This window comes from Thermobia domestica, chromosome 2, assembly GCF_964235325.1.
Source record: "Thermobia domestica chromosome 2, izTheDome1.hap1.1, whole genome shotgun sequence".
NCBI classification, from domain to species: domain Eukaryota; kingdom Metazoa; phylum Arthropoda; class Insecta; order Zygentoma; family Lepismatidae; genus Thermobia; species Thermobia domestica.
In genome coordinates this window covers 56,234,823-56,258,203 of record NC_137455.1, presented here as the reverse complement: position 1 = coordinate 56,258,203, position 23,381 = coordinate 56,234,823, and the positions used below count along the sequence as shown (strand labels likewise).

Below are 23,381 nucleotides of genomic sequence, written 5' to 3'. Positions count from 1 at the left end.
TTAAGTGCTAAACTTATCATACACGCTGATAAGCAGATCTAAAGTAATTTGGGGAGAAAGTTCTGCGAATAGCTTATAATTGAATATTTCTGTGAATTAAAACGTTAAAAATTTAGAACGTTTGCAAAAGGAGATAGATTCAGTTCTTTTATCTTCCAATTACTGTCTCGATGAACATTATATTGCATAATATGCTGCACTATTTGCTTTGAATAGTACATTTGTAATTACTAATTGCTGTATATATGTACAGAAGTACAATCAATACTATTTTACTGTTGTAGTGAAATTCCATTATGCACATTTTTTTTTCTTCGAAATCTCTTGAGTTTCATTGTTATTTCTTGTTTATCATTGATTGCATAATTCGCGTTTAAAACTTTCAGGACAATCTGCATTCTTAAGTTGGACATCAAATTGGATACCATTTTTGGACACAATGCTTCAACTTCTTGTTTTCCATGACCATAGTCGAAATCTTCTTGTTCCTACTTCGATTGAAAAGATCATTATCGATCCTCAGAAACATTTACATATTACGAAAAGTTTGGGAGAGAACGAAGGTAAGTAAATTAAAATATCTGTTGCTTCAACATTTTTCTTTAATCCTAAGTAGAATTCAAAGAGTTCAGAAACTCAGTTTATAGTTCTTTACTGTGATTACTTCAAACTACCAATGCACAATCACTTCAAAATATTTCCCATGAATGACGATACTCTTTCGGCAGGTCTAATAAACATGCTGGAAGCCATTTTCTGCGATCTTCCTGTTACTTGTTGCGATTCCTGATGCAGAACGACGTCTCTGCAGTGATTGTTTCAAATGAAGAAAGCGGTAAAAGTTGAGTAAATATGTTCGATATTCAAGCACAGATGTTCATGTTTAGTGAAAAACTCTGCGTTGAGCAGGGACCAATAGGCAGATGAAGGCATTTGTTGTGGAGAAGATAGGTTATCCCTTCGTCATATCTCAGGCTGCTTAGGGCAGATGGCCTCCTGAAAAAGATGTAAAGTATCCTCATACAATTCATTGTTTATTTGTTTGCCTTTTAGGATCTTTCTATTTGAATCAAAGGAAATATTAAGAATGATCTTCCTTTCTGATTTTCTTTGATTTAGGTTAAAATGGTGACTCCCATATGGAAGAAGCTCCATTGGATTGAACATCAAACAAATAGCACCCAAGCTTCCTTATTTGTTGTTATCTTATCCAAGAAGATGAATCACTAGATTTCTCGAATAACTCGACCGATATCCTTAGCCGTAACTCCTTTTCTAAAGGTTAACCCATTAGTGCCCAGAATTCCCCACTGCTATTTTCAAAAAAAATCGCCTATTTGGTCCTAATAGTACTCTAAAATAGATATTAGAATATTTTTGAAAAATATTTTTCTTTTGTTATTTAGCCCGGCAACTTAAATTGCCAACAGGCACATTTAAAAAAGGGAACATTTTGAAAAGTTAGAATTTTCAGGGAGATAATACACTGCAAAAACATAACTATTAAAATCAAATTAATCCTTCCTTCTGGAGTTTTTCAAATCAATCCAGTTGTGTCTTTCTCCTTAAAAAAATATTGTACCCAAAAAACAGTGCTAACCTCGCGTCAATATATCATACAAAAAAAAAAGCAACGATGCTATGACGAAATAGACTCCAAAGTTAGTTCACGGTTAAAACCAGCAATGCTAATCCATGAATTTCTGCGCTATGACGAAAAATTGCCGTGGCAACTTAAGTTCCCATGGAGACGCAATGGGTTAAGTGACGAGAAAACAATGTGCCTAAACACGCAGCGAATGTTCAGATTCTCAGTTAAAATGTACTGGCAGGTGGTCATCGATAGTTGAATATTGCAAGCAATGCCCTCAATTGGTGACGATTTTGTAAACACACTGCCTTTGGCGCAAACGGTTCCGGGTTCGATTTCCGGTGTGAACACTCGGTCGGAAAGATGTAACGACATTTTGATGCCACCTGTCCTAAATAAGTTTTTTCCAAGGTTTTTCTCATTCACACCAGGCAAATGCCGGGATGGTACCCAATATGCAGGTTCCAGGCCGCTTCCTTCCTTCTGCCCCTTTTCCTGGATAATGTGCTCGCCAAGGGACGTCATCCCTCATACGTGACGGGCTTAAGGTGAGATGCCGGAAGTGCCCAGAAATGTGTTTTAAAAAATAAAGAAAATGTGAACACACTGCGCCACACGATTGGTTTCTTTCGTACTTTGAGCCACAGGTCGACCAAAACGCTCATTATCGAAAATAAGTTACCAGTTGACACTAAATTCACTCAATGCTTTTGATGTCGCTATTGTAAAATCACCATGTACTGTTCTTATCACTTGGGAAGTCCCCGGAGGATTTTCTTTTTAATACTGATAAAATTTAGTGTTTTCAAATTGCCCTTGAAAATTCATACTTCTTGCTTTGTACTGCAACACGACTTTTAAAAAAAATATACGTAGAAGAAAGTGCTTGAGCCTTCTGTTCGTAGCTGATCACAGAATAAAATATTATTATAGTCGAGAGGAAGAATGGTAGAATGCATTTTAGCTATCGCTATGTACGTGTTTTATAGGGTGCATGCACTCTTTGAATTTGCGGGTTTTTCATCATACACAATAATGAATTTGTATTAAATTATTCAGTTATAAGAAGTGTGTAAACAAGTCTTAAAAAGCATATACTATATATATATATATATATATATATAAAGAGTTTGTTTGTCTGTGTGCGGCCTTAGGATCAGACGAATGGACCGAGAGTTATCAAAGTTTGGTCACGGGTATCTTGGTCCAGGGCCCAGACCAAGATGAAGCGATTTTTTTAACCAGGGCGTCTCAGGGGAGGGGTTCACTGGGACATGTAAAAGTAGTAGAAAATGACCGATATTAGTGTCAAATTTATAGTTTCCGCGGTAGATGAGATCAATGGTGAAACTCCGACTGCATTAACTTCCAAATTCAGCCCATTCGGCTGCGGGCCGCGGGTCGCCGGAGAGGATACCGAGACATGTAAAAAAAATAATCCAAAATGACCGGTATTAGTGTCAAATACATAGTTTTCGCGGTCGCTGAGATGAATGGTGATACTCTCACAGGCGTTGACTTCTAAATACAGCCCCCATGCGAAAAATGGGTATTTCAGCTAGTACTATGTATGTCAGTGATTTGAGATTGTCCAATCTTATCAAAACTGGAGTAGCAAAGTGTTTTCGCACGATATCTATTGAAATAACTTCTACATTGATCAACCGTGTGTGTTTGTAATGTCATCTACGAGTAGTATATTAATTTCGCATAGTGAAAAATCAGCAAGAGTTCATGTTTCGTATGGTATATAATATTAGACCTAGTTATTCTTAATACTTAAGTTATAAGAAAAAGAAGAAAAACGAAAAAGACGAAAAAATCAGAAGTTCAACAATTTAAGTGAATTTTGACCAATAAATAATTTTATTATTCACAAATACTCTGTTTTCGGGAAGAAATGAATTGAGAATATGTGGTACAATGAATTTATTAATATCTATATGGTTGGCTTAAAAGCCAATAGAATAACCAGAGTATATGCCCGTTTGTGGAACTAAATCATGAGCTACAAAACTACTCAAACATTTACCTAGTTGTTTCTTATAATTAAAATCTAACTATTTAGTATAAATACACAAAAAGTTACTGTTTCGACGAAGTGCTAAATATGTTATTAATTTATTTTAATGAATAATTATGTATTGTGTGGTATTCGTTACAGGTATTCCATGCCATATTTACAAAGGACTGAACATTATAAAATGCGGAGGCGTAGAAATTAAAGGAGTCAATGCTAGTGTTATACAACGACGAAAAATACAGGCAGATCCAGTTCTAGAAAAGTTTCAGTTTATTCCATACTCATATCCTTTCCCAGCAGACCAGAGTTCTGTCTTGAATAATCTGCTCCGAGTTTGCGTACATATTGTACTAGAAAACCTTTCTAGTTTAAAAATCAAAGTTACAGAGGTAACAGACAACTGTGAAGAACTTCTTTCACCGATCATTGCGGACATTTTCAAAGATTTACCCTTAATTAAGGTAACAGCCAATTTTCTTTTATATCCTGAGTAACAATTGATTGATTATATATTGCTTGTCTAATAGTGTTATTCAAAAGACGTATCTATTCATATCATTAAATTTATGTGGTAGATTCAAGTAACATTGCTTGAAGTGGCCAACAATTACAAGAGTGTTGTATCTTACTTAATTGGAACACTGACTGAAACTTTGTATACTACATGCACTAGTGATTTGAAATTGTATATCAAAGGAACTTTTTCTTTTTAGGTTTCAGATCCAGTTTTCATTTCAGAAAACCATTGGCGGTCTATTTATTTGTTCATTTGCTCGCAAGAGGGAACTATACAACGATAACATTGGTCGATACAAACAGTATAATATATATCTATCATGACTTGCCGGTCGACGCATTTGCCATCCCTGCTTTAAGTTATCAAAACTGCAGTCACCCTTTCTGCATTTTGTTCTTAACCAAAGAAATTGTAAATATGCAATTTACCTTTTTGGTAACAGTTTCTTTCTTAATGTCACATTTTAATACACATACTTGTGCCTCAATAATGATTGATTGATTGATTTGTGTTTACGTCTCATTCATCAGCAGAGAGGCTACATAGGACGTGACTTGTTGTTCGAAGTAAATCCATTATAGTAAGTTTGATGATCCTCTACTGAAATCGAACCCAACACCACGTGTACCCAAGGCACGTGCCTAAGCAGTAGACCAGAAATGAGGACTATATTCTTCAATACCATGAACTATTATCATTACATAGGGCTCCAACCTAGGTCCGTTATTAATCCTTTTATTCATTAACCATCTCCTTGAGCATATATTACCTGACAAATTGCTTTTTGGCGGATGCCCTTAAAATATACTGTAGGAAAAAGACCATCCATGACTATCTAAGTTTGCAATACGACATAGAAAATATTGCTAACTGGTGTTCACTTAACAAACTTAGTGTAAACACATGTAACATTTTGTCGTTTACTGGAAACAAAAATCAAATTGAATTTAATTATTCAATGAATCAGATCTTACTAAATAGATTAAATTCAGTCAAAGATCTTGGAGTTACATTTGACACGAAACTGATATTTAATAACCATATAGTGAACATAGTTAATGAATCTTTTAACATGTTAAGGTTCATAATTAGAAGTGGGAAGGAGTTTAACAATATTACCACACTGACAAAAATGTATTATTTCTATGTCCGATCAAAAGTGGAATATGCTGCTATGATCTGGAACTCTTCACAATAGCAATACCGACACCAACTGGACAAAGTCCAATCTAAATTTATCAAATAGTAGCATACACGAGAACTGGAATCTATCCATATTATGAAAATTATCTAACATTAATAGACAACTTCTGTATCCCTACACTTGAACAAAGGCAAAATGTGATAGATCTGTTTTTCTCCATAAAATAGTAGAAAACTAGTTTAATTGTACGGATCTGATATCAACACTAAATTTTCATGTCCCGACACTTAAAACTCTTGCTGATAACTCTGGCCTGTTCTATTGCAAAAAAGCAAGGACCAACGTATTATTGAAATCACCAATCAGGAAAATATGCTCTTCTTATAACAAAATATGTATCGAACACAAAGAAATTGGCATCTGTGACATGAATTATATGTTTAATTGTAAATTTATTTTGTAATACACCAATACTATAATTGGGCTTATGCCTGTTGTGTTGATGACAAGTAAATAAATAAATACGTAATAAATTTGAAGGTAACAATAGATTTATATTAATTTATTCAAAGAGCCAATAATTACAAGAAATGTGTAAACAATTATTAAACCGAAGAACAGTCTGAAAGCGTGTATATTAGATTTGCTAGTGACTTGAGCTTATGCAGTTTTATCAAAACTGGAGCAATGCAGTGTTTTCATATCTTAGAACAGTTCCTATTGAAAAAAAATAAAATAAAATAAACTTCTACCTTGATAAAATGTGTGTCTAAACAAGTATTAAAATTTGATTTAATAGCAACTACAAGTTCTATTTTTCTAATAGTGTATTACCAACTGTATATTCTACACCAATTTTACGACCAACAAAGTTAGAAATTTAAAGACTAAAGCAATGCATAAATGCAACTTAAATCAGAATCTAAGTACTATAATTTGAATTGAAGATCAAGTATCGTTTTCCAGGAAATATTAAAAAATAAATATTTTAAAAAGAAAGTTGTGAAAGTTATCTAATATTGACTGAAACTAAATTCCCAATATTGAAATATGAATTTAATATATATAACTTGTATTATTATTTGTTGCGATGTGTATAAATTGAATTATCTTTTACCAGACTTCTTTTCTTTCCAGCCTGACATTGTTGTATATACAAAAACAGTTCCAAAAGAAGAGAGTAATAAAATTTTGGAAGATCAATCAATTCGAATTGAACAGTTCTGGAATAAAGAAGAGAGCACTCAGCTTTTAATTTTGACAGAAATTTCAAATAAAACGGAGATTGCCCTTGCGTCACTACAGGAAGGCGCTTTTGTACTATTTGTTGATAACGGAGATTCATATTCCTCTTTACGTATCAACAAGAGTGGATTGAAGAATATATTTAAGCAGAGAGTAGGTGACAAAGAAGTGCATCTTCTAAAGAAGGTATAATTAACTTAGATTACTAATAATATTTGAGGGTTAAGAGTGTCGGACCAATGTTTGGAAATTTACTGGGTGAATTGGATAATTCATTTTGATTTATGAGGAGCACTGAGTGAAAGCCAGATGAGAGGGAATAATAGAAGTTAAGAAAGTGGTTGATGTGGGCTGTTTTTGATGTGTGTGGAGGCGGAAGGGACTATTTGGCGGAGAGGTACACTTGTTATGATTTAGTGACGGTAAAGGAAGTGTGGAAATGTTAAGATTGTGACATATAGGAACGTGTACATACCTACTGTGTGTCTGAAATGTTAAAGACTTATTTTACCATTATATATATATATATATATATATATATATATATATATATATATATATATATATATATATATATATATTACCTCATATAAAAATAATACAGAAAGAAAAATTCCATTCTTTAACATTCATTCAAAAAAGCAAATAAACAAGATTATTTACTCATATAACTTTCTCTCCTTCACTGCAACCAAATATTACGCAAAAATTTAATATATATAGTTTTTAAGCAGTAACCGATCTTCACTCGGTCACAGACCTTGATAAGAGGTTTGGAAGTTTAATAACTTATATTCAGAATGGTGTGAAGAATCCAAATATTACACATTTAAGCAATTTAACGAAATACCTGGGAGTCCATAAGAAAAGTGGAGTTGAGTTGAGTTGATTTTGAGTTTAACGTCCCTTTCAGCAGCGAGACCAGATGAGACGGGACCTACTGATTAACGTGGAAACCGAACCACGTGAACTCCCGCCGGGAATCGAACCTGGCTCTCCCACGCCAAAACCATAAGAAAAGTGAAGGGGTCCTTACTGTACATGACCACTTCGGCTAGAATTTAAAATACTGGATACTGAATGATAATAAAGGAATAGAGTAAGATAGGAAGAGGGATTTTTTTGTAGTTTTGTTTCATTTACAAATAGCTTTTCTGATTTTCTTGTTGGGTTGAATGTACTGGCGAGCGTATGATTCTCATTTCGGTGTCTATTGCCCTGTAATAGAATAAATTAGTATTGATAGATACTTATCATTATTGATTTTTATTATATTTTTTATTCGTTATTATCTAGGTACCAGTGTCGTCAAATATCAAGAAAGTTATACGCATCACAGATAAAAATTTAGAATGGTTGGAAACCTTGAAATTAACAATGAAGGAAAGTGAGAATGATGACGAAAAGATAGTTCTTCTCGCTGAAAATGAGCCTTTAAATGGAATTATGGGATTGGTAAATTGCATCAGGCAAGAGCTTAATGGAAAGAAAATAAGGTAAAAGAATCAGAAAGTGTTTTGATATTGCTCCTTGTCAAATAAAATGTCTTATATGTTAAAATAATTTAAGAAGTCTACATATATACTAGATGGAAATTTGTTTAGTTCTTGTTCTTAAGAAAAGAGTAAATGCAGGGTGTCCACATTCTGGAAAGTCAGTGAAAGTAAGGGAAAATTCAGTGAAGTAAAAATGTTTCAGGGAAAGTTAGGGAAATGTCAGATTGGTGAGGAAAGTCAGGGAAAAATTGATTTAGGTCCATTGTTCAGTTGTTGAATTTATGAAGTAGTAAGTGTAATATCGGCCTAATGCATATGTTTGTAAATTTACATTCTTTTGGATTAAAGTAAATTGTGAAAAGAAAGAAACAGAAGTGGAAAGAGCACAAAGTCAGCTATGGGGACTGGAGGAAACTTTCTTTTTATAATTAAATTATTCAATATAAGGGAAATCTTGAACTTTGGACATCTTGAAAGTCAGGGAAAAGTCAGGATTTTTTTTCGCCAAATTGTGAGGACACCCTGAAATGTTTTATCTGTGGCGAAGAAGGTGGATATTGTAGAAAATTGTACACAAGAGCGAGTCACAGATTTTGCAATATTTTGGTCATTTACTTTATGCATCAAATTACAACAAAGCTGCCCAGAGCTCTAAGTAGAGGCCAATGCATTGTACCGTGTAAATTCACATTTCGGCTAGTTCTTTGAACCCACGCTGATGTCAGTTCTTGTCCTTCAAGATGAAACATTTCTATACTGCAGCTTCCACCTCCTTCAAATTGCTGAAGGGTCACGAGCGCACAAAGTGAGATATGGATCGCAACAAGAAATAATACTAGAATGCAATGTCCGACCTATATTCTGGTTGTGGCATTAGATCAATTCCCTCATATTCTAGAGTATATTCCGAATAGTTTGAAAAATATGGCGTTTTGTCCTGTCTTGCTTCCTGTTCACCAAAGCAGGATATTTTTGACAGACAATGCCTTACATTCACTTAAACTATTTAAAGTAAAAGTTGGCATTGAAGGTTCGACCGTCTAGAACGAACTTGTAACGAGTTATTCTCTCATAATTCAACTAGATACAGAGTATCACCTTGTCTTTGAAATGCTTGTATTTGGTGACATATTCTGCCACCTAACTCTAATTAAGCTATTGCTTTACCACGTTAGAATTTTGAATAGATATAGGCAATATAGGCATTATACTTCGTCTGATGTTGCTATTCTTTTCTGTAAACGCAGATCATGCGAGATTTTCTGAGCATTAATATTCACTTGCATCTGTGGTTGATTAGGGATCAATTTCTGAGGCTCAGTTCGGCAGCTTCGTATCTTTCTGTTGCGGTTGTAAAAGTGACGAACCACTGGACAGATCTCATCTAAGACATTCGAGTGCAAGTCATGGAATTTGTCTCTACAGTATGGCCTTGTGAAAGTCCTCAAAATACTCGTTTTCAATCACCCTGAACTTGATTGCCGAGGTTTTGGCTACCCGAATGAAATTTCTAGAACCACATGATTTCTGAGCTATCTTCTCAGCACAACCGATTTTTGGACTTATGGCCAACTTCGAACTCGTAAATTAAAAATTCTCAAATTAGACTGTATATGTGTACCTTCATATTTATAACCACCAAATTAAAACGCAGCACTAAAAACTTTCAGGGCATAAACTACACTACCTATACACCTGCAGCGGGCACTTTTGACGGATTGAAGTATTTCTATCAAGCGACACTCACATACAATGTGTGTATATCAATATTGCAAAACGTATCACTCATCCGTATACAAAATTAAAGTAACCCGTCAATAACTGATGAGATTTAAAAAATGCACCTCAATAGAACCTTGATCTTTAAACAAAATTTATTGACTTTAAACTTGATTTATTAGTCAGTAGGACAGTTATTTAAATTTCCATTAATAATGATTAAATTCAACATATTTTAAATTGAATGTATCTAGTTATACTTTTGGATAGATATAATAAATGGATTTAACAATATGATTTTAATCTTAAGCTTGCAGTACTGCAGTTGGTGTTATGTGTCTTGAATTGCAAATAATAAAATTTCAGTACATTTCTGCGTTTTATTTATTTATTTATTTTTGCAGAGAGCATTCTTCTCCAGTTAAGAAAATGTAATTACAAAATTTGTTTATAATATTGTCACATTCAGAATTATTGAAAAAGAAAATACTTCTTTTAAAAAAAGCAATTCACATTATATAAAATACAGCATTATCTTCTAATATTATCGTTTAAGGTAAGCTGTTAAGCAGCAAAGTGACTACCATTCTATAATTTGACTATCCTTCGGCTAGCTAGAGGCTCCGCCCCCAGGCTCCCGCGTTTGCTCGACCTACGGCCTGTACCTCTTAAACCCATAATTCTACGGAATTTCAAGTTTTTTCCACTATTTCAACCATCGAAAAGATAAGATTTTGTATCCCAAGAAAACATCCATTTAAATAACATGGGAATTTCTTCATCTTCCCTTTAGACCTATTAAGAACTCAAAATATTCACTTTTGGCAATTTTCCTATCAGTTAGTCCCGGAAGGATACAATCATACCAAATTTCATCGTTCTAATCCTGCCGAAAGTATCTAAATATTTGGGGGGTAAAAGGTGTCCCATATAAATAACATGTGTAAGATTTTTCAGTTCCTTATAAAACCACTCTAAAGTTGGAAATTTTTACTTTTCGTGATTTACTTAGGTAAAGCTAACGAAAACGTACAAATATACCTAATTTCAAGTTTTAATTCCAATACCAAGTACTAAAATATGAGATTATAGTTCAAAAAAATTTAAATAACATGAGGAAAGTTCATCGCCCCTTCGGAAAGCTACAATCATGCCACATTTCAACTTTCCATGTCAACCGGAAGTACCCCTTTATTTTATGTCAGTCAGTTCATGTAATTTTATATACAATTAGGATATTTTAGCTTCAAGTTCAATTCCCAGTGAAAGAACAATATGCATTTGTTAATGAACCAGAAATTCCAAAAAATGTGAAACTAAACGGAAGAAAGAAATTCAATTTAAGATATAAATTTCTGACCGAAATTTAGACAATAAACTGGAAATAAGTATTGTAGTATTTAATACAATAATATAATTATATATATTGATTATGTATTTAGTTATTATTTTATTTTTTATTTTTATTTATTTATTTTTCTTATAGATGCTTCTTCATTCGTGATGAGAAAGCACCCAAATTCTGCCTCTCTGAGCCTTTGTACAAGGAGCAATTGTCTAAGGATTTGGCAATGAATGTGTATGAAAATAACACGTGGGGCAGTTTCCGTCATCTACCTCTGGAGCCTAATCCAAAAGTTGAAACTGCGAATGCTTATGTTAACAATTTAGTAAGAGGGGATCTGTCTTCTCTTTCTTGGATTCAAGGTCCTAAACAGTAAGCAGATAATTTAGCTCTGGCATCCTTTGTTACTAGTTTTCCTTGTTATAATATGTATGTTTCGCTTCTGTCCGCCATTTATTTTTGTCAAATTTCACTTGTCTTCATCAAAAGTATATGAGTATGGAGATATTCTGGTCTACATACATTCCATTGTAATTTTCTTTAGTTTCTTTGCTTTGTAAAGCTGTTTCTCTTTTATTTTATTTTATTATGGACTATCACATTTTTTATTTACTCACCAAACTTGATTCAATGTTTATAAGAATTATGTTGTTCCCAGCTATACTCAGAGTATTATGATTTCCTGCCATGAATGAGGTATGACCCAGATTTTTGTGAGTTAAAATAGCTATTAAAGAGATTGAAGAAAGATGATGAATGTAAAACTTCGAAAATATTAGGGGACAATTGTTCCTTCAATTCAAGCCTATGGTCACTATAATATCGAATTAAAGAGTGTAGTAAGAGCGCAGGGTGAATTTTAAATCATTTTTGAGAAATTATGATGAATAACACATTTTGAAAGTTTTCAGTATGGAATGTACAGATATTTTCTTCAGTGTGAAAATTGAATATTTCTCCCAGGAGGGATGAATTTCACCGAAATACGCACCTAGTTATCATACACAGTGCGCAATATATGCAGTAACACGAGCAACTTTTACAATTATTATTACGAGAAGTCAAAAAGTAAAGGGACTTTTGAGAAAAGGTACATTTATTCTAATGACAGAAAACTGAAACATACATTATTTTTCTACATGACTTTACTGCACTTCAAGACGCTTTTCCCATCGATTTACAAGTTTTTTTTTTTGTTTTTTTTTTGTCAAAAAAAAAAAACAGTTTTTCGGTTGCAACTGTAACCAATTTTGCACCGCATCAATGACTGGCTGATGATTGACGTTTAAATTTCTTAACTTCTGGTGATGATGGGTGGTCCCAAACCATGCTTTCAGACTTACATTCCGACTTTCAACTTGTCCTCACTCGTTGACGTCGATGGCCTGCTCGATCTTTCCGTGTCACATAAAGAAGTTCCTACCTGTTTGAAACGCTCTATCCATTCTTAGATCTTGCTTCGAGATAAACAGGCTTTCACCATACTGTGCTTGCGTTCGACGAATAATTTCCGCAGTTTTAATACCTTCCGCAAACAAAAAGCGAATCACTGCCCATATTTTCTCTTTGGTGCATACCAACAATGGAGCTGCCATGTTTAACAGTCTGCTACACTCCAACGACTAACGCCGGAGTAAGAGTGACACGTTGTATAGAAGTGTTGCAAATGACACTAATTCAGCGCTAGATACTAGCAGAGTTACCAAACCCTAGTGCGAGAAATTGCTAAAGTCCCTTTATTTTGGACTTCCCCTCGTATTATTATTATTATTATTATTATTATTATTATTATTATTATTATTATTATTATTATTATTATTATTATTATTATTATTATTATTATTATTATATCAAGTATTTAGAATAGAAGTACTAATAGAAATGACCCTAAACTTATTTTTGTCATGGTTACGTTATCTTCGTATTTCGTATATGCTTCTAAGTGAAGTTAGATCATCACCTGTTTGAATGAATGTTGTGACACTCGTACTACATACAAGATGTTTTTACAGAAATTGCAGACGTAAACATTTGGTGACCTCTTCACCACCTTCGAGCCTCTTTAGCTTGTTCCTGTCAAAAAGAATGTATTTTCCACATGAAAAGGTAAATATTTCAAGAAAGAAAAGTGTGCGATTCTAATGGCTACAAAAAGATTAAGAAGCAAGATATTTCATAAACTGTTTCAATTATTTTTTTTAAAAAAAAGGCTCTTTTTAGTTTCGCCGCAAAAATTACAAATTTTCCTGCCAGATATAAAATTTTTCTTCTTCAGGGGGGGATGAATTTTCATCAATTCGCACACTGATTATTATTAACGGCCATATGCTTCCTTATAATATAAATGTACTTTTTAAACAGCTTTTATCATTTGACAGTTGTGTTTTGCTGACCTATAAATCGTTGCATTATCATAAGTATTCTGCCATCATTAGCAGGTAACGTACGGCCTACTGAAAATCTTATGTGCATTATAATCATTACTTAATATCTTCGTATTCACGAAGCAGCTATAGTTTTTCATTAATAATAACTCTTGTTCTGTCCTTTTAGGTTCTACCATGTTCTTTGTCACATTACTCAAGATGCAATTTCTTCTCAGGCAATTTCCTAACATGTTTCTTTTCCTCTTTATAATCACATCTAATACATTTATTTTCTCCCCTCCTCTTCATGATTTTTCACTATTCACCAAGTCATTTCTCTGTATTTAGAAGGAAGAAAATAGTATTATAATTTACTGAAATGGGTTCATTCAAATTGTCAAATTATTTATATTAAAACATTACTTATGTTTTACTAATTTAAGGTATACTAGAAAAGGAATGAGTTTCTTGTTTGCATTCTATCAGCGAGAATCCATGGCAGCAGCGACACTGGTCAGCGAGAAGAGTAGGCGGGAGGGAATACAGAAAGATTGTACGTGCGTGTTAGAAACTTTAAAAGGCCGGTCATTTAACTTTTTGAGTTTCCAAATAAAAACGAAATAATTTCGCAAGGACGATATACTGTACACGCGATCTGCCACATATACAAGTAAAAACAAAACGCTATATTCGTCATTTTAATAAGAACAGTATGAGAAACAGACTGGTTATTTGGTTGTAGAAAAATTTCAAAATTGTACTGCTGGTCTTGCATATAGTTCAGGTTCCATGATAAATTACCCACAAATTATTGAGTATATCTATAATCTGAATCAAGTTAAATCATTATCCATTAGAAAATTAATTTACATATGTATTCTTAATACACATTTCTTTGTTGATAGTTCTGCTTCTGAGCATCTCAGGCGTTGTGATGTCTATTACTCTGCATTGAACTTTCGAGACGTTATGATAGCTTCTGGAAGGATTGCGCCTGAAGATGTTGGTCTCACGGTCAATCGTGTCAATAGCGTACGTAAAGAAATTTTTATATTGACTTATTTATGATCTTGACATGTATATAATTGTTTTAATTATTAAATTGCAATTATTGTTTAATTTATTTTTATTTAAAGGTATCAAGTTAGAATAGGTAGCTACTCATATTGAGATTGATTGCATTGTTCTTAATGGTTCTTTCTTGTATAAAGTTAAAACAGTCTTAAGAAGTAACGTAATACAAGTAATGTATTACTGTATACTACGTTTGCTTGCCCGTACTGCCCAAAGTGAATGTCCGTAGCATCTGTCTGTGTTCAGTAAGATTTTTCGCAAGATGTTCTATTAAATAATCATTATGAGATGAGGGACGTCCATAACGAACATCCATCAAAAAGTTTTCATTATGGTTCCTTTCTAATGGGAACTTCATCGAAATTTAAAAATTATTCTTATTTTAAATTTCGTTTTGAAAATTTATTTATAAGAAAATATACATTTTTATCAGAAGAAACTGAAAACATTGCAACACACTAATAAATGAAGTACGGGATTTAGTGATAGAGCGTTCACGCTAGAGCCCGTAGTTTGATCTCCGACCGTATGAACTAGAGGTAGACAACCTTGGGTTTGTGGATTTTTCTCTTTCTTCGGAGTTTTCCCGTTTCCTACCACCTCTTCATTTCACCAATTCTTACATAGTTATTCAGTTTCACTAGTGTCATTTAGTCTACAGATCATATTAATGCAGCTTAAAACAAAAGATTTCATTTTACACAAGACTAAAGACGGTCAAATTTAAGTATCTTCGCTATATACTTCATCAAATGGAAAGGAAGGAACATTGAAAGAAAATAAAACTTAAATAACGAGGAAGTAACTGTGAATTTCAGTTAAGTACCATGTTGGAATGCAGAACAACCTATCATGGAATTCAGATTTTCCATTGCGTTTAGCGAAAGCGCTAATAGTTTATATTATTTAATGTTTGAAATAATATTTTCTGAGATAATTTGTTTTCAAAGGCTAGCTTCACGATTACTTCATATACCGTATATACTATAATATAACCACCCCATTATTTTTGAAACGTAGAGCTAAAATTCCTAAGGAGTTCTTATAATTGCACAATACAATTTTGGACAAATAGATCAAATGTTGGTAGGCAGGGACGTACGCAGGAATTTATTTCGGGAGGGTCCAAACTCAATATGAGGATATTTTATATTAAAATTCTTAAAATTGACACTAAAATTAGGTTAAAGTTACACAGAAGTCGAAATTTTGAGGGTCCGGACCCGCAGGACCCACTCCCTACGTACGTCCCTGTTGATAGATATCTGTAGATGTTTTTAATTATTGTTTGTAATGAACTACAAATAATAAGAATAATTTTAGAATTTTGACAATGCAAAGTTTTATATATATATATAGAGGGTGGATCATTTTTTGTTTTGATACGCCCTTGTAACTTCAATATCATCAGATTAACAGTGTTGTCAATTCGACTTAAAGTAGTATTCTTTTAAATGGCATTATGTCAACTTATTACATATTCCAAATTTACATGTAAAACAAAAACTTAAAAGGCTGCAAACTAAGTACGCTACAGTATCACAAACATCGAAAAACAAATAAATTTTGAGTATTCTACAGAAGTAATTACCCAAGTGATATAAGAGGGTAATGCAAATCTAAAGTACCTTTGTGTCGAATACTACGGTCATCATATGACGTATTTCGAACAAGTGGAAAGAAAGTTACAGAAAATTAGAAATATGACTCTTTTCAAAGTATTAATTTCGAGTAAATGTTTAAATAAGTATCACATCCAATTACATAGATGGTTTTTGATGGACTTATAGATCATAATGCCGTTTACAGCAATATGATATCTCAAACCATTCCAGAGATGTGAAAAAACGTTTAAATTTGATGCATTGCTTAAAATGATTATTGGTGAGAATTTTTAAAAACCCCTATTTGATTTATTTTGCTTCTATGATATTACAAAAGTATTCCCTAGTGCATGTTTTATAGCAAGTCCTCAGTATTACGTAATTTCAAGCAATGTTGCAAACTTTAACAGTATTTACTATATCTCCAGAACGGTTTGAGATATCAATTTGCTGTAAACGTTATTAGAATCTTTCCATTTATTGAAAACCATCTATGCAATTGAATGAGGTACTTACCTAAGCAGTTTTTCAAAATAAAGGCTTTTGAAAAAGTCAAATTTTCAATCTCTGTATATTTGTTCCTGTTCATTTGAAATCCGTCATATTATGATCATAGTATTAGATGGTGAAGTACTAGAATGTGCATTTCCCTGTCAGTCTCATTTGCGTTATTATCGCTATAGAGGCCACCAAAATTTGGATGTTTATGATACTGTACCATCCTTAGTTTGCAACACTGAATGCGAAATGTGATATTTTAAGATTTCGTTTAACACGTGGATTTGAAATATGCAATAATTTAACATAGTTGGTTCACCTGATATATATATATATATATATATCCGTATGTGAGTGTGTAAGTGGAGGACATGTTTCAATTTTATCACTATTTTGAGAAAAATATAATAGTATAAGCTTGATAATACCACACATTATTTTGCTTGAAAAGGATACCGGTCTATTTGGCATCGTCTATATTCACCCATATTACTTTCAAAATTAGAGCTTTCCAATCACATTGTGGACAGAGTTTAATGTTTTTGCTTCACTGCCTACTTTGTGTCCTTACGAAATCTTCAGTACATATTGCTTGTTTTTACCATAAAATCCAAGCTAAGTGATAAGCGAGAAACATAAACCTGAAAATGTTTATTTCTGTAAAGTTTAAATATTAGATATTTAATCCAACAGAAAATGTTTCGATTGTTTTCGCAACCAGAACAAAAGTTTGATACTCTAATTTGTCTCCAGGACTGTCACCTAGGACTTGAATTCTCTGGAAGAGATTCCCGAGGGAAACGAGTCATGGGAATACTACTTTTCCGTGGATTAGCCACACAAGTGGAAATGGAAGAGAATTTTGTTTGGGATGTTCCTGATCAGTGGAGTTTAGAAGATGCAGCAACAATCACAGCAGTATATTTAACTGTAAGTATTGATTAGAATATAAAATTGAATTATACCGTGTGTTTGTTTATCTCGAGAAATTATATTGTAGAACTATATTACGCTATGCTGATAAACCTCTATCAAGCCTCTATTTAGTTTTTTAACCGAGGCAGGTATCCTCATCAGAGGGCAAGTTCAAGAACTATGCACGATATTTACCTGACCACTGCTTTTGAAACAGTAGTCGTGTACCTAGTTTAAGAAAAACATTAAATCTGACATAGTACAAGGTAAAAATTAGCTTGCGGGAAAGGAAAGTATATGCAAGATTACAAGAAAAAAAGATGTCAAATTTTCATTTACATATAATGATACATGGTTTAATCTCCTCGTGTTTATTTTTACCTGGCCTCGATAAATTTTAATGAAATTAGCAGAGATATTACAGTGCTTTCTTTTTAAGACACATGAGGGTAGACTTCTTAAAAAATATTGTTGGTGAAAACGCACAAGGTTTACAAGACAAATAGTGCTTTGCCTGTGCTTGTTTCTCTGTACCTACCGTTTTAGATTTGAGCCTCCTGGAAACGTTAATATTGAAATCTGAGCTGTCAAAGAGAACTGTAAAGAATGAGAACACTAACTACTCTTTAATTAAATAGTAATGCCACATGCAGAAAAAAGTTTAAAGATATATGAAAATAATTTTCACAGAAAGATGATTTGCCTCAGAAGGAAGAAGTCAAAAGTGCTAGCCTAAAATCAAGTAATAGATTAACTAATTTCGTACACATGAATAAAGGTACTTTTATGTAAAATACTGTAGGCCAATTGGACTTATGTTTAAGATATGTCTTGAATACGGCTAAAAATTCCATACCTAAAAATTTAAGTAACTGATTGATTTTAATACAGCTCTTTCCATTGTTGAGGCTGCATAAGAAAGTATTTACACTTTGTCGTGTTTGTTATGCCTACCTTTTTTCAAGTAGTTTGTGTGTGTGTGTGTGTGTGTTTGTGTTTGTAAAATATGGCATTCGTTGGGAACAGAAACTGGAAGAAAATCTACTAAAGATGTTCGTGCTAACCACTCAAGTACAGGGCAAACCTATGTGATATGAGTGTCTTTGGATAAATATTAACAAATACCTAGTATACAGTTGTTTGTATTATGTAATATGATCTAAACTTTTAAAATCTATCTTTCTAAGTTCTATCGAGTCAAAAGATAAATTCTTTTGATAGAGAAATTCTTTTCGATTTTCAAAGTTTTTGTATCAAATACAAAAAGTGTACTGCATTTGCAAGTATTCCGTACGAATGATGTTATTTGTGTATTGATATGACATAATTACTTTGATATGATAAGTGAACAATTTTCGAGACATTTTTTAACTAAAAAAGTATAATTCTAATGCAACTATGAACTATGAATATGTTTTTTTGTTCTTTTCCAATTGTAACTGTGTCCATTACGTTTTGAACTTCAGGACTGTAGTAGATAAAGATAAATCACTAATCGTCGCCAGTTTATTAAGAAACAAAACCATGAAGTCAATGTTTCACTGACCATATGATATCGGAGGAAAAGTTATATAACTTAGGAATATCGTTATCGGGAATTGAATCTAGAGCAATTCAATTATGAATCGAACACATCATTTCTTCCCTTGTTTCGTTCGTTTATAACAAATTAATCCTAATTATTTTATATTTTTCGTTGCAATAGATATCATATAACAAAAACTAGTTCGACATTCAAACAATAATAATCATAACAATTAATCTGATTACTCGGTACTACCTCCCATTTACATAGATGAGTGCACTGCAGAAAAATTCCCATGCACCAGTCATGATGTAGAGATTCATTTAATCGAACTGTAAACTCTTTTTTTAGGTTTACTATGGGCTCATAATCCGAGGCCAAATGGAACCAGGAGAGTCAATCTTAATCCACTCTGGAAGTGGTGGTGTTGGTCAGGCAGCTATTTCTGTTGCCCTTCATATGGGGTGTACGGTATATACCACAGTTGGTACGCCAGAGAAGAGAGAATTTCTAAAGAAAAGATTTCCACAAGTAAGTACACCTTTTGAGAAATCAACAAATAACAAAAAAGCATTATATTTTGCAATATTTAGTTAAAAATTCGAACCTCCATATCTGCTTATTATTATACTTTACTGTTAGATTTGTATTAACCTATTAAACTTTTAATTTTACTTAATGACAATACTGTTAGAACTCTTAATACAAGAAAATAAAAATCTAGTCACATAACCGAATAATAATATTTAAATGATACACTACGTTTAGACACCACGTTATTCCATCTTACCAGTGATGCAAGACTACAGCTAGTACGGTATAAGTGACTTCGTCGATGCTTCTACGACTATTGCTTTCAGATGGTCTTGTTTCCAGTGTATACAATAGCATTTAAGTGTTTACAGAAGTAAAAATTCTTTGATGTAAGCCGTCGCTTAAACCATCCGTAAACTACCTCTCGTGCAACTATGAGCATCAAATAAAAGTATACATTCATTGAAAACTATGAGCATTTTTAAAATATCATTTAACTATCATTCGGTTTGTAATCTGACATTCGTATCATCTTTTAAAATAAAATATGTCCATACAGTAGTGTTGCATACGAGAGGAGATTTGGGGTTGTCTCGTCTCGAATTCGTGCCATGAAAGTGATATGTCCTCGCAAAACATATATATGTTTCTATTGATGACAATGGCTCTGTCTCGTCTTATGGGCAGCACTAGCATACACTATATGTCAGGCAACTTCTAGGAGCTTTAAGATAAAATTTATATAAGTTAATAAACCATTAAACCTGGACTAATATTGGACCAATTCATAAATATAATTCTGAAATATAACTATGCCCAAACATCATTACCACAGTAGCGTACTCGGTAATGCGTCTAAATACCAATCAAACAGACCAAATCCAATGCCCGATGGAGATAATACTTATCCTTTCGTATATTCAAGTGCTGCTCAAGGTTGACCCAGCCTTTGTCATGAGTACTTGAGAGTTAAGATGGCCGAAACTTGGTGCTGAGCACACTATGTGACGAGGTGATGGAAGCTTGGAGTCCTTTTTGCACACGACTCGTTGGGTCTGTTATTTTGTTCCAAATGGAGAGTGCGCCTTTACACAAATATCAAGTAGACTTTCATAAAAGTATAAGATACTCAAATCTCAATTTCTCCAATAAGCATTTTGTAAAAGGTAAATTTAATAAACGTCTTCCCGAAACGAAAAAACGGAAAACCCTTCTTATTGAACTAGTGCATCAAAATCACCGGTAAATTAAACCACATTCGAAAAAGAAAATTGAAATAAGATTCTTTTAAATACAGGCCCAACAACGAAGCTAAATTCCATTGCCGTTCCTTCATTTAGAAGAAAAATCTGATTAAAAGTACGCAATATATTACTCAGAAAATCAGACACGTTGAAGAAAATAATTGTATCTTTATTACCTAAAACATGAAACAGACAAGCTTTAATCGGTATTATTTTGCTATAAGGGCATTTGCAAAAGCCTAAGAAAATACAGCATTTCAAAGTTATTAATGTTTTACTAAGTTTCATGTTCCGTGAACTGAATGAGAGGTTGAGAGGTCTCTACGTGGTGAAAATATAAACTAGTAAAATACAAGAAAGAAAAAAAAATACTACATCCATCAACTAAACGATATCTGGACACCTATATCTCTTCATGAAATGTAAAACCAGATATCCAGTTTTAATTTAATATCTGAATAAGAGTTATCAATTTGAAACCTTATCACACTAAATACCAGTATAAATATCAGAACCTGGTGATCCGGTACAAAAAAAATGTGATTACATTTCATTGTTTATATCATATGTGTGCTAAGTGTTTCTTCCAGAGCAGATCGCTAGCCTTAAAGTCATAGCCAAATTCGTTGCTATGACAAGCCGGAGTAACAAATTACATTATATAAATTTTGCATAAAGCTGCTCAATTTGTCTGCAAATAAGCGTTATTATTCCTTGCTACAGTGTTAATGTTATATTTAGTACGTACTGTTATGTGAATGAAAATGTACTTTCTATTACACCTTGGGACCCTTTTTCATCCACATTTTCTTAATTATAGTTTCAAGACAGTATTATCTTGCGATTTGAAGTGAATTTAGTTATGATTCTTGTTATTCTATCAAATGTCAAAATATAAGAAATCTATGTTTCTTAATTATATTTTCAAGACAGTATTATCTTGCGATTTGAAGTGAATTTAGTTATGATTCTTGTTATTCTATCAAATGTCAAAATATAAGAAATCTATGTTGCTTAAATATTGCAACGATCACACCGTAAACTTACCATATTGCTACTAAGACATAGTTTGTGTGTAATTTTTCAATTAAATACTTGGTCCGGGCGATGCAATATTATTGCTAGGTTACGAAATTACGGTTGTGCAAACATAATGTTTGATTGCTGAGACCCAGCTACTTCGTTGGTGAAAATTTAAACCTATCACATGTACAATATTGTTTGAAAAGTCCTGTTCATCGATCTTTCTTCTGAAAGCTTTCTATTCACAAACATTAGGAATATTTCATTAATGAAACTTGCAAGAGAAGACTAAAAATATAAAGAAATTGAGTTTTTTCTTTTTTAAAAAGTCGTTTTACAAATGTGAGAAGAGATCTTTTCAAAAGAGGGTTAGAGATTACTTAAAACTGTCAGCCTATGCAATTCTTAATACAAATTTTACTCCCTTGCATAAATCACTCTGGTTCTGTAAATTTTAATCCGAAATTATTATTTAAGAGCAAGTTCTGTTTTAATGGTTATTTATACTATTGCTTGTAAAACATTGTCCATAGATGTACTAAGAACGCTGTTCTGAGGTATATGCTATAGTTAATGAAATGATTTCTTTTTTAGTTTTACGTCTCTCGATGTTAGATAGTCAAAAATTAGTGCAAGGTATTTATTTTTAATTAACCTTCTAAACTACTGTAATTCCCAACGAATATCAAAGCAACTTCCTGATTACTTCAACTCTTTAATGCACCTGTATATCTCTGGGTAATTAGCATACATTTTACAACCACTAAGGTTCAGAGATAACTACACTTCAACTAACTTTCACAATTATACAAAAAAAAAAAAACTCAGCCACATAGGGCTCATATCCAATCTACAGATAACTCCGGCCACTTATGGCTCCATTCCAACCTAAACACATTTACACATTGTTTATATTATATAGTTACACTAGTTACGCCCTTCATTTGTTTTTACAATTTCTTAACACCTTGTCCGATTATTTAATAGCAAATATCTTGCCCAACTAATTGACAACCTAACCTAACACTCGATTATACAACGATTCTAAGAGAGACGGAGAGGATGAGAATGAATGAAATGGTGGGATGAAGAAAGTGAGAGGAAACGGAAGAACACCTAGAAAATCCACGTACACAGTGTTTAACCACCACAAAGCCTATTTGGCGTGACTGAGATGGAACCAGAGACAACAACGCACTAAAAGTTAGCCCTCTACTACTGAACCACCATAGCCCCATATTAGGTTTAGCTATTCTAGTTACTGTGTGACTATTTGATTTAAAGCACCAAGAAAATTCGTCTCAATCGGGAACATTCATAATTCTTTCGCTTGAGATTTTCAAAGCTTGACGACTTCTATAATTTTGTTAATCCTTTGGGGAACCCATGGTACAATTTGTACCATACGGGTGTTTCATGGTACATTGCGTTATAACTCTCCTATTTGAGCTTTTTCGTCCGGTTTTTTTTCTTTTTTTCAAGTACAGAGGCATTGTAGAAGACCTTACGTATGGTTTC

At 33.0% G+C, this 23,381-nt stretch overlaps 1 protein-coding gene across 1 annotated transcript in view; it reads left to right on the top strand.

Annotated features, from left to right (window-relative positions):
* LOC145679014 (fatty acid synthase-like) overlaps nucleotides 1–23,381 on the top strand; it is a 177,654-nt gene that overhangs the window by 117,753 nt on the left and 36,520 nt on the right. Inside the window, exons 17-24 of the mRNA XM_081749614.1 lie at nucleotides 387–563; nucleotides 3,756–4,075; nucleotides 6,413–6,706; nucleotides 7,817–8,016; nucleotides 11,222–11,452; nucleotides 14,352–14,478; nucleotides 17,376–17,552; nucleotides 19,414–19,593. Of these exons, the coding sequence (XP_081605740.1) occupies nucleotides 387–563; nucleotides 3,756–4,075; nucleotides 6,413–6,706; nucleotides 7,817–8,016; nucleotides 11,222–11,452; nucleotides 14,352–14,478; nucleotides 17,376–17,552; nucleotides 19,414–19,593 (1,706 nt within the window). The remainder of the gene's footprint in view (nucleotides 1–386; nucleotides 564–3,755; nucleotides 4,076–6,412; nucleotides 6,707–7,816; nucleotides 8,017–11,221; nucleotides 11,453–14,351; nucleotides 14,479–17,375; nucleotides 17,553–19,413; nucleotides 19,594–23,381) is intronic.